The following is an 11,928-nucleotide window of genomic DNA, read 5'->3' as shown; positions in this document are numbered from 1 at the left end:
AAGAGTGAAAAATTTAAGGGGGTCTGAATACTTTCCGTACCCACTGTATATATATATATATACACACTGTATATATATATATATGTGTGTGTGTCTGTGTAAAAAATAGATTTGCCTGTAAAAAAAAATGTATATAAAGTCACATTGTGAGATATAAAATCACAATTGCGAGATTAAAAGTCACAATTGTAAGTAAAAAATCTGAGGCAGAAATGGGCTTCCACAGTTTTTTTACACAGATTTTTTTTAATGCATACTTGTGGAGTATGTTTCTGGCTTCACTTCCCAGCATCCCTGGACAAAAGCTGCTCAACTCATTCACTTTATAGCACAGCTCACTCCAATAAAACATCACAGTAAGCTGTGTAGATCCTATGGCTCCTGGAACAGCACTCCAGAGTGTTCATACCCCAGTGTTTTAACCAGGAAACAGAAAACCAGAGGTCCAGAAAGGGTTAATACACAGTCAGCCTAATTAACTCTATGTGTAGAAGGTTCCACTTAAAAACAATAATCCCAGAAGTACCTTTCCCTGCCCTCTGGTTACTTCACAGGCACATCAACCTAAGCTAAACAGTCTCCGAGCTATGGTGAACTTTCCCTGTGAAAGGGTAATTAATTTTTTTATATGTATACCCAAGATCAAACAGAGGAAGTTCTATTGCATTAATTAAATGCATAAACTATTTAGGCATCTCATACAGGAGGACCAGCGACAGCCTGATCTGATCTATTTCAGTGCTGTATTTTAAATAAGTTTGGGATGAGAAATGTGTCAAGCTAGGGTGAACGGAAAAAATTGACTGTGCTATTTCTCTGTGCATCAGTGGAAGGTGGGAGCTTCCGTATTATAGCTGAGGCAGCGTGGGTAATGATGATAATTTTTGGTGCCATGCTGTCCAGTCCGATCACTCACAAAGTGTTTCTCAGCCTCCTCTCTGATCATCATTTTCCGCTCTTCCTCTCTTCTCCCATTCACTTTTCTTCCGATTTACTGAGATGTCCACATTGGGATATGACAGAGATTGTGTTCTAAAGACTCTTTCCTCTGAACACAGAGGGGATGTGCTTTTATGTCGGAGCTGATTTTCTACTTCCACTAAAAAAACAAACAAAACAGATCAATTATTTATCATTTTGCAAACATAAAAACATACCAGAATGTTCAATGCAGTGTAACAGTGAGAAAGAAACAGAAAAAGGGAGAATTAAAAATTAGCTCACAGTGATTCACTAAGTAGGACATGTTCCAGGACCAACAAAAGATGTTTAACGTCATCACTTAACGTCTCTTTCTCTCTACAGATTTTGGAAATTTCCTGTATGTGGAGGCGAGTCCTAAGTCAGAGCCGCAGCGTGCGCGGTTAATGAGCCCGTCTGTTGGACCCGAGCGCCGTCCCGTCTGTCTGCTCTTCTACTACCAGCTGCAGGGTGAAGGTCAGGACAGCCTCCGTGTGCTGCTCCGGGACGATGACCAGGAGGAGGCGCTGCTCTGGGCGCTGAAAGGAGACCAGGGGCCCATGTGGAGAGAAGGCCGCACCATCCTGCCTCAGTCCCCTAAAGAATATCAGGTATGACAGTTTATATATTGATAGAAATACAGGATGAACTGACAGCAGTAACACAGTGCTGATCTGAATGTAGTCTTTAATTCTCTTTCTTTTCTCTTTAATTTGTAAGGTTGTCATCGAGGGTTTCTTCGAGCGTGGCAGTCGAGGGCACATCTGGGTCGACAACATCCATATGAGCTCCAGCATCGAGCTTGAGCAGTGCACACGTAAGTATTAACATCTGGGTCTTTCTTTGTCTCGCTGTCTTTCTCTCTTTCAACCGTCATCCACCATACTGTTCACCAGGGACCAAAATAAACACCTGCCAAGCGCCAAATGCAAGTAAAACACGAGTAAAAAACAGCCTTTACATCAAGCCACTAAAACTTAAATTAAATTTTAAAAATACATTTAAAAAAATCTGGGGGAAAAACATAAGAATTTGTATGTAATTTTATTTATATGTTTAAATATTTATTTGTAATTAAAAATATTGAAAATATATATTTTTTGGCAGGTAAAAAATATTTATAGATTTTAAGGGGGAAAAAATATACTTTTTCTAAATTTACCCAGCGTTGGCAGACAAAAAAACAAAAAAAAATGTACCCTGCATGTCATAAAACGATCCATTCTGCTTTCCATGTCCACCCTACCCTTGCCATTCAAGCCCAAGAAAAAATTAATCACACAGAAAGTGTTTTTCAAGTGCTCGGCTCGCGCAAAAAGCTGAAAACTAGGCCACACTCACCCTGTGGGCTCTGATCCCAATCTATGTTTCATTAGTTTCTTTTCCTTCTTCTTTCTTATTTGTAAACAGAGCTTTCCAGAGCCTTGCCAGGGAATAACCAGACAGGCCTGCTCTCGAACGGTGTAGCTTTTCACAAACAGACATTAATGTCGAACAAAGCTTTTCGTTACACGACCAGTCACTAACAATGCTGTGAAAGTTATTTACTGAGCAAAACATTGCTGTTCCCTCTGAGAACTTGTGACTTATTATATTTTAACTATGATCAGCAAAATCAGAATTAGTTATGAATCAAAATTGATGTGAGCTGCCACAGGCCCCCAGCTTTGGGACTGCTCTTATTAATTAGCTGTTCGATGTGCATGCGCCAGCCCTGCGTCGCTGCCAAATCTGTCCCCTGTCTCTCTGCAGAGTTCCTTTTTAAAGCGAATGCATTCCAAACATTCTGAACTGGCATTCTGATTCTCTGGCATTCTGAGTGTGTGTGTGCATAGCACCGTTTGCCCAAATGACACAGCCCAATCCCATTTTCCTCCCTTCTTTACTTTAACTGTTTCTCCTTAACCTGTGTTTGTCATTTCAGACCCCACTACTACACAAAAGTCTTTATGATGAGCTAAAGTAAATTTACATATGTAGTCAAGGGGGCTATAATGAATATCACGCAGGAAATGTTCCTACATGATAGACATCACTCAAATAGGTGTCTTGAGATATCAGGATATATTTAGACAGTTGTAAAGTAGGATTTTGGAGAGTTAGTGAAATGGTTAACATCGCTTACAGCACCTCAGAATTAATTTTGTCAAGGAATTGGAGCTCCAGAGTAATTTATTCTTATGATATTAATCATACTCAGTCACATGTGTCAGAATTCCATCTGCACCGTTGTTATTTATGTGAATATACTTCATTTGTGCCAGTTCTTTAACTAATCTTTATTTTTTTCCCTCTCATTTCAGAACCCTTTGCTGCATTCCCCCCTGAAATGACTGGTGAGTTTTCTGGCATATTGTCATTTCCTGTGCCAATGTTTGTGCTTCCTGCTTGTTGCCTAGCAGCTTGCATCACCTGAAGGGCTTTTGAGAATCATTATACTTTTTGTTGAGCTTCACACCAGCAGCATACAGGGATTCTGTAAAGTCTGTTTCCAGTCCCACAACAAAGTTTAAATGAAGTGTGATTTAGCGCCGGTGCAGTTTGTTTGTTTATGTGTGCATTCAGTGACGTTGGTGCCTTTATGTCAAATCATTGCTTTCATGATTATTGTCCTCACTATCATTATTGTCATATGGATATTTGGAGCATGGGCTGTATCCCAGCATGCATCTGTAGCCCCACATCACATGCTGTGTTATATGGTGTCGGTGTCATGCCTAAACATCATCAAATGTGGCCATAGATTCAGTTGGCATATTACCCCTTGAGATTTCAATATGATTTCTCACCTAATTCTATAATAATAATAATATTTAATAATAATAATATTTTTGTATTGCATCTTAAATATATAAATTGCAATTCAAGGTGCTTTACAGGTCAGAATATAAAATAAAAAAATAGACACATCACCTGTCTATTTTTTCCTATGGAATTTTAAGAAACTTCTAAGACAAAATTGATACAAAACTTCACTGAGAACTCTTTTAAAACTATTTGACTCTCATCTTTCCTCTGGGGTGACATTGCACTGTTGTTCTTCATCAGATTTTAAATGTACCAATAAATAAATAAATTCTTGAAGTCACTGTACTAACAATTTTAAAACAGTGTAATGAGAACAGCAAAACTCTGCATTGGTGGTGTGTTTGAGCTGCTGTGATGCTATGGATGTCATATGTTTATTCCCCAGCAGCTGTATGACTGCGGTCAATCAGATTCAGCTGCAGTGGAATAATCCTCATACACTCCATTTTAAATGATTGTGGAGCACACAAGCCCACTAATAACGTAATCCTTTAGTAACTACCTCCCTTTCTTTTAATTGAAGTGGAAATGATTCCCAGTGTAAGTAGATTCATTTTCCCATAGCAGTCAGAATTCCTAGATTACATGCGCGTTTATGCATAGACAGGAGAAAGATGAAGTGGAGGGAATAAAAAGAGTGACTGGTGGAGGTTTGTGTGTGTACACACGTGTGATGGGTGAGCAGTTTTCATGCACTTCTGGGTTGGGTTCATGGAAGACTTTGGCTTGAGGCAGATGAAGCTGGCACAGATCCATGCATGCAAGAAAACAGAACTTTCCCCCAGAAGGAAAAACTACCGAGCACACACACACACACACACACACTCAAACACACAATATACTGCATTACAAAAGAGAGAAGGTGCTGACATCAGCCGGTGTCTTATGACACTATATGCTTTTATGGCCTTTGAATTTGGTTACATATGAAATTAGCGCAGATACCACAATCTGTTCACAACCCATAAAACATTTCTGCACTCTTAATGTGATTTAGAAGGACAAAAGTATGTCCCTACAGTTATTGAGTGCCCGTAAAGGAGCCGCGGACAGGCGACGTGCATGTGCATTTGCGTGTCTGTGTTTGTTTTGTTTGTATGCAGCACCAAATCAGAGCAAAATCATTCACGTACAATCCAAGATGGCTTGAAGCTATGCAGTCTGCATGCCTCTCTACCCCAAGCCAATTCTTCTGTGTCTCTCCACCAGGGGGAGCCTCACCTGGCTGGAGTGACCCCACTGTTGACACGACAGTGTCCCTGCAGCCCATGCCCACCTACTGGTATTACGTAATAGCTGGAGGTGGCGCCATTTTCCTCCTGGGCTGCGTCACGTTGGTCATGGTGCTGTGTTGCCATCGCTACCACCTGGCGGCCAAGAAGAGCCAGCACTCGGTGTCCTACCAGAGCACGTACACGGGACAGTACGCAGGCGGCGGCCCCGGGGGTCTCTCCGGACCTGGGGTGGAGCCGATGCTAACAATTAGGTTAGAGAAGCAAGAGCCCTGCTCCCAGTGTTGAGATGACACCAATGAACCGCTTCCTCCCGCAGGACATCTAGGTGGTGTCCTTTAAAGTAGAGGATGAGGTGAAGAAGATGTGGACACATAAGCACCAGAGTTGTCAAGTTTTCTGTGGCTCTTTTGTGGTGCTCCAGTGCTGGGAGGGAGGAGATCTGCTGTGCCGAAGGGACATCCAGCCAAAATCCTTACTGGCAGGGACCCCCTTTCCCCTTCTGTTTCTCTCTCTCTCGGTGTGGATGGGCACCTTACTGTGAAAAGCTCTAATCTCCTGTTCATGACCAATCCTATTGTACAGTCAAGAGAACTCGGCAGCATTACCAAACTCTGAGGAGAATCTGCGAACAGCGACGGGAGGGAGGCATTGGTTCAAAAAGGAAAACTTTTCCTTGCATGTGTGCCGCATCTCATGTGCACATAGGAACACTTGAGGCTTGAAGAGTTTGACAAGAAGTTTCAAAGAGACAAAAGCTTGAACGTCGAACACTCTGGGACACATGTTCTTGCTAGAAAATCTGTGTCTCTTTACAGGATGTGTGTGGAAGGGTTAGGTACCATGTAATGTACTGAATTTTTAAACTCCTGGTACCTCTACAAAGTGCTTACATTATGAGGACTGGTCCTTTTATCTTTCTCTAAGAGCTTGAGTAGAGCAATGGATTTGGTCTGTTTCAGTGATCTGTTTGGTCTCCTTTGACTATTGAATGAAGCTTCTTAAAAGCATTCTGAAGGCTGTTTGTTTTCCGAGAGTTCATTTTGAGTATCTGTCAATATCTATCTATATATAAACTTTTCTTTTATGAAAGTCACTGGGGCTTTGGCACTTACAGTACGTCTGAAGAGATACGGTATGTTTTCGCCTATATGCAAAGGTCACATGACCCCGCCTTGACTGACTAACACAACATTGGCCTTAAGACGCTTCAGTGGCATTGGGCTAGTTCAAGCCGATCACTGTTCTCATTTATTATTTAATCCTTTCGTATTCATACTCAGCCGAGATGAACCGAAGTGCATATGCAGCTAACTGATGCACTGGCTTTATTTTTATAGCTAACGCTAAAGCGGTGTGTGTTTGTGTGTTGTTTCCTCTGAGATTTTGATTACACATAGTCTTGTAAAAGAGCAGAAGTGGAGAGCTTTGTAAATCTGCCAAATGTCAGACAGTGGAAGAACGCTTCGCTAGCTGATTTTGCTTCAGGGAGCGAGCTGGCACGTTAGCATGTTAGTTGGAGCCCATTTCCAAGCCCACCTTCTATAGTGTCACTCAGTACACCTGCTGATGTCTTACTGAATTACTAACCAACCTCTTATCTGTAATTTTTGGGGAGCTTTTTGCCAATTTATCAGTCAAGTTAGCAGACAGGGAAAAACATAATTAGCATTTTGTGTTATTAGCATTATTTGCATATGACAATCTTGTTGCAGATTTTTTTCATCTTTTAATGTATCAAAGCGTACAATATATATGCAGGAGAAAGTTTTAAAATGCACTTCAAAATAATTTTCCCTGTGTCCTGGTGCGAGTATTTGCTTTATCTCTTTCATGTGCCATTTGAAACGTAGCGGTATACCTCTGAAAATAAAACCATGCTATGGTCTGCAATGTTCTGTCCAAGTACATAGTGTTCAGTGTTCTCATCTGTACCAAACAAACACAAAAAATAGAGCTCAGGGTGGAAATTCCCCTAACAAAACATTTTCCTCTTTACACATAAAGACTCTGAGGCTTCATCCATTACTGAAAGCTGAAATCTGTCAGGCGGGCACGTCAGATTTTGGCTTCATCTAAAGCAACTGGGATGAAAGGAGAAAGTAAATCCTGATATCTTGTTATGTCCTCCATCTGGCAGTAGGTGAAAATAATCCCCCATCATGGACGGGCTGGCCCTCTTTCGCCCGTTTATCTGCTCTTCGCGAAAGAATGTGTGGGGAGATGGAAGGCGAGATCAAAGAAAAGCCTGCTCTAAATATAGACGTCCTCTGCAAAATCCAGGGTCTGAAGGGGTTTGTTTTAAACACAAAAGCACATGAAAGATCCTCGCAAACAGCAAGAGAGACCACCTGACCCGGGAGGCCCATTGTAGAGCATTGTCTCCTCTTTTCCCACCTAATCCTCTATACAGTAGAGTGTGTTCTGGGGAGATGGGACACACGGCAGCTTTTCATGCTAGACATCAATTCAGTTCAGTTTTGAGTCATGTGGTCTCTGTTGCACCACCATATTGTGCAATCTCTTGCTTAAGGCAGAATTTGCGATATGCAACACATTTCTATGAGTTTCTGTGCCCCCCCAGTTGAATTTGTATCAACGCCAATGCCAAATTTGTCTGTCTTGTCTCGTCTTGAGGAATTATACCATTTGACTTACATTTGACACTTGTGAGCAAGAAGAGTCTTGGTTCATATGCCTGTGTGATTAATATATGAATTTATATCAAGCTTTTAACTCTATAAACAGTCGTGATTCTGCATTTTGTTTTTTAGTCTGAATGTATTAATTAATTTGAATTAATTTCAATCTAAGTTTTTCTCTTTGCTATTTAATCTGAGTTGCTTAAAAATGACATGTCAGCTGATCATAATATGTTTTTTAATTTACTGTGGCCGAGACTTCCCTTGAATATTTCTAATTAGGTAATGGACCAGATTACATTTTATTAAGCCCGTTGTAAGCATTCTTGCTGGGAGTCTTTTCCTTTTGCTGTCTCTCAAAAGATATTAATGAGCAAAAGCACTCAGAGGGGCCTCATATGATGCCAAGAGTCTGTCTCTGATAGTACCTGCACAAAACAGTATATACTCTCACCCCTCCTTAGAGACAGAGACAGGAAAAGGCGATAGATGTCTAAAGTATTTGTCTGGAGAAACTGAATTTTAATGTGCAAAACATACTCCAGGTTGTAAACTGTATATGTTTTGCATAAAAAAAGTAAAATATTCCATCTACAGAATTTGAACTTGATTAAAACAGTTTGTCTATGAATCATGTTTACTGAACATGGCTTTTTGATGTTCATTGTGTCGACATTATGCTTAATTTGCATACAAGTTCTGATGGGTTTGTGGTTGTGCGCACTTTTTTGTCCCTTGTGAATGTGGGGCTTTGACCCTGCCATCTATATAAGCTTTTTCTTTTCTCTTTACGACAGCATTTCAGCCTGTTTAAATACATACAGTATGAGGTATATTTTAGCCTGTTGAATTTCGTGGTCTTGGAAATGTTGTATGGAATGTTACAATAAAGTGATATTTTTCTACAAACTGCAATTAAAGTGGTTTGTGCTCTTTTTTTGTGCGTATTTGATGATGTATAACAGACGCTGCGCCTCCATAGCTACAGCTGTTTGTAACCAAGTCTGTGTGATCACAGTCTGTTGGCCATTATGTGCTCACACATTGTACTGTTGTTACTGGCTCATGGAACAATAATGTTGTTTAGTTGGAATATTCCAAAAGAGTTTTTTGAATACACATTTTGACATTGAGTGTTTCATTTGGGTTGTTTTTGTCTACCAAACAGAGCGAAGACCCGAAGACCTTGGAAATAAACGTCTATTCAATGACAGAGAGCGCATTGCTCAAGGTAAATCTATTCATCAACCTTCAAGCATAGACTGGTGTATTTTAATGATAAACACAAAGGGGGTCTGAAACAGCAAGTATACAAATTCGGTCGTGAATGCCTAGATAATGCATTATAGATGCACAGTTCCTTCATTTTTCGGCCAGTAACAAATTTCATTACTCAGGCGACAGAGTTACCTTCAGATGTCTGTGCCATAACAGAATGTAATATTATTCAGGTAGCTTGACATATGTGACCGTGGACCACAAAACCACTCATAAAGGGTCCATTTTTTTGAAACGGAGATTTATACATCATCTGAAAGATTAATAAATAAGCTTTCCAATGATGTATAGGACAATATTTGGCTGAGATACAACTATTTGAATATCTGGAATCTGAGGGTGCAATCAAAATATTGAGAAAATCGCCTTTAAAGTTGTCCAAATGAAGTTCTTAGCACTGCATATTACTCATCAAAAATTACGTTTTGATATATTTATGGTAGGACATTTACTAAATATCTTCATGGAACATGATCTTTACTTAACATCCTAATGATTTTTGGCATAAAAGAAAAATCGATAATTTTGACCCATACAATGTATTGTTGGCTATTGTAACAAATGTACCTGTGCGTCTTATGACTGGTTTTGTGCTCCAGGGTCACACATGCAAGAATACAACACGCTTCAAACTTTTTAGAAAGCTATTGCTTTGCTACAACAGCAGCTGACTGGAAAGAGAAAACTAACTGCAAGACTACTAATGCATCAATTGTTCTGACTTTTGAAACAACACTGCAAAACCTATTTTATTAATCAGTATTTTATACTTGAAAAGCAAAACTTCTTTAAGACATTAAGTCTTGTTTTCAGGGTACCTGCATTCAATAATTCAATAACTGAAAAACATTTTATCAGAGCGCAATATAAAAACTTCTGTTTTGTCTCCTGTTTTCAGGGTTCCCGTTCCCTGCCTGGACCACACCCAACCCCTCACGAGAACCTCCAGTGACGCGGATTTCAGAGAAAGACAACGCCTGGCTGTACACCCTTGATCCCATCCTGGTCACCATCATCGTCATGAGTTCCCTGGGCGTTCTGTTGGGAGCGGTTTGCGCCGGGCTCCTGCTCTACTGCACCTGCTCCTACAACGGCCTGTCGTCCCGCAGCACCACCACGCTGGAGAACTACAACTTCGAGCTATACGATGGCATCAAGCACAAGGTGAAGATCAACCAGCAGCGCTGCTGTTCCGAGGCCTGAAGGCAGGCGATCAGGAGAGGTGCTCTGTCCGCTTGTGAACTGGTGCCAGCCTGATCCAAAACTGTGAATGGACCTCACGGCACTAATATAGGGCTGATCTCTGACCGGGATTGTTGAAGGATCACTGGGAGCATAGAGGCTTCCTGTGGACAGCTCAATGGGAGTGAATCGTGATCAACACATATCAACCTAATGACTTTCTACCCCTCAAAAAAGAAAAAGAACTTTAAAGAAATGTATATTGTTATAGATTTGTAAAGAAAAATACAACCTAATAATCCTTAATGGAAGATAGAAGAGAGGGAGAGGCACTCGGACTAGAAGACAGATTGCTTGTGAAATCTCGGCCTCCATTGTGTGAACGCTGTGGCCTAGAATATTGTAGACATTTGCTTTAGTTTAGACTCGTGTCTCTTCACTGACTCGCTTAAGTTCCCATCCCATCCTGTCTTTTGCCACTTTCACAACCGTTTTGAAGTGTCAACGCCTCTTATGAATGTTTTATACTTCAGTCTGTTTGTAGCATATTGTTTTTGTTGTTGCCATTAGACAACGAGAAAGGAAACACGCTGTATTACGTTCAGAAAAATCCTTTTAGATTGAAGTATTAGGATTGTCTTTTGTGTCTATTTTTTCTCTTTTCCTTTATTTTTTTGCTTTTTTTGCTTTGACTGTTTGATTTCTAAGCATAGCGTTGAAGACTCTATGCTGACAATTCAAACTAATTCATCGCAACCTATGGATTGCTAAGGATTCAGAGCCACTGAGCTAAAAAGTGTTGAGAGAGTGGAAAGAGAGAGAGAGCATCTTCAGTTCTCTCCTCCTCTCTTTACCCTATTCTTGAAGTAACAAAGACTCAAGCTGGCAGAGCGACTTTGGTGAAGGAGCTGGAAAATCCCCAAGCCACTTTCATGTACAAACAATCGAGCCTTAAGCAAACTGTTTTGGAGGAGAGCCATTTTGAAACACCAGTCCTTGGGTTTGAAGCCACTGGGGCCTCGGAGGAGTCAGGCCTTACACTTGCTTTCTTTCATTTCACCTGTCTGTTTTCTCCATGGTTTATTTTGGGCTGCTGAAAATGAAGGCTAACAAGACCAGGTTTGGTGCAAGCCTGAGAGAAGGGTGAGAATTTCACAGAACGTTTCACCTCGAGGTGAAGAGAGGGATAGAACGAGTACACACATGAGGGAAGTGTGTGTAAATTTCTTTATTGTACCTCAGACTGGCCTCTCACTCCCCAGAGCCACGCTGGGAGTTCTGTTGACTTGTGGGTAAGCGAGGGGGGTGGAGGGGCTCGTCTTATTAGGGAGTGCGGAAAGCAGCCGGAGACACGGATTGTTCAGTTGTTGGGGGAGAGAGCGATGAAGAGGGAGAGATTGTGTGTATTCAGCTCGGTTTTTATTGGACTCTGTTGACTCTTTTCCAAGTGCCTTGGAGCTCTGGCCTGTTTTGGCTTTGCTGCAGAGCTGTGATAGTATTACCTCGTCTGTCTGGGACAGGAGGCCAACACCAAAAGACATGGAGATCCCGGCACTGGTCAGAACATTCAAAATTGTTGTTTGTAGAATTTGTACAGAAAAAAATCTTTTTTATTGTTATTATTATTATTTAATAAAGTATGATTAACGATACGTGTGACTGGTGTGATTTTTTTATCTATTTATCTATCTATCTATCTATCTATCTGTATGTCTGACTGTCTGTCTTTCAGTCTATTTACCCATCTATCCGTCCAGCTGTCTGTCCGTTTGTCTATTTGTGTACACACACTATCCTCTTTACTTTACTGAGTTCCACTTCACATC

At 40.8% G+C, this 11,928-nt stretch overlaps 1 protein-coding gene across 1 annotated transcript in view; it reads left to right on the top strand.

Annotated features, from left to right (window-relative positions):
• nrp2b (neuropilin 2b) overlaps nucleotides 1-11,661 on the top strand; it is a 67,871-nt gene extending 56,210 nt beyond the window's left edge. Inside the window, exons 13-17 of the mRNA XM_016287305.1 lie at nucleotides 1,306-1,571; nucleotides 1,681-1,777; nucleotides 3,264-3,296; nucleotides 8,811-8,873; nucleotides 9,819-11,661. Of these exons, the coding sequence (XP_016142791.1) occupies nucleotides 1,306-1,571; nucleotides 1,681-1,777; nucleotides 3,264-3,296; nucleotides 8,811-8,873; nucleotides 9,819-10,123 (764 nt within the window). The 3' untranslated portion in view covers nucleotides 10,124-11,661. The remainder of the gene's footprint in view (nucleotides 1-1,305; nucleotides 1,572-1,680; nucleotides 1,778-3,263; nucleotides 3,297-8,810; nucleotides 8,874-9,818) is intronic.
• Nucleotides 11,662-11,928: the final 267 nt, after the last annotated feature.

This window comes from Sinocyclocheilus grahami, unplaced genomic scaffold (assembly GCF_001515645.1).
Source record: "Sinocyclocheilus grahami isolate Dianchi unplaced genomic scaffold, SAMN03320097.WGS_v1.1 scaffold220.1, whole genome shotgun sequence".
Taxonomy (NCBI): Eukaryota; Metazoa; Chordata; class Actinopteri; order Cypriniformes; family Cyprinidae; genus Sinocyclocheilus; species Sinocyclocheilus grahami.
The sequence above is the reverse complement of the archived record's forward strand: the minus strand, read 5'-3'. Positions and strand labels throughout refer to the sequence as shown.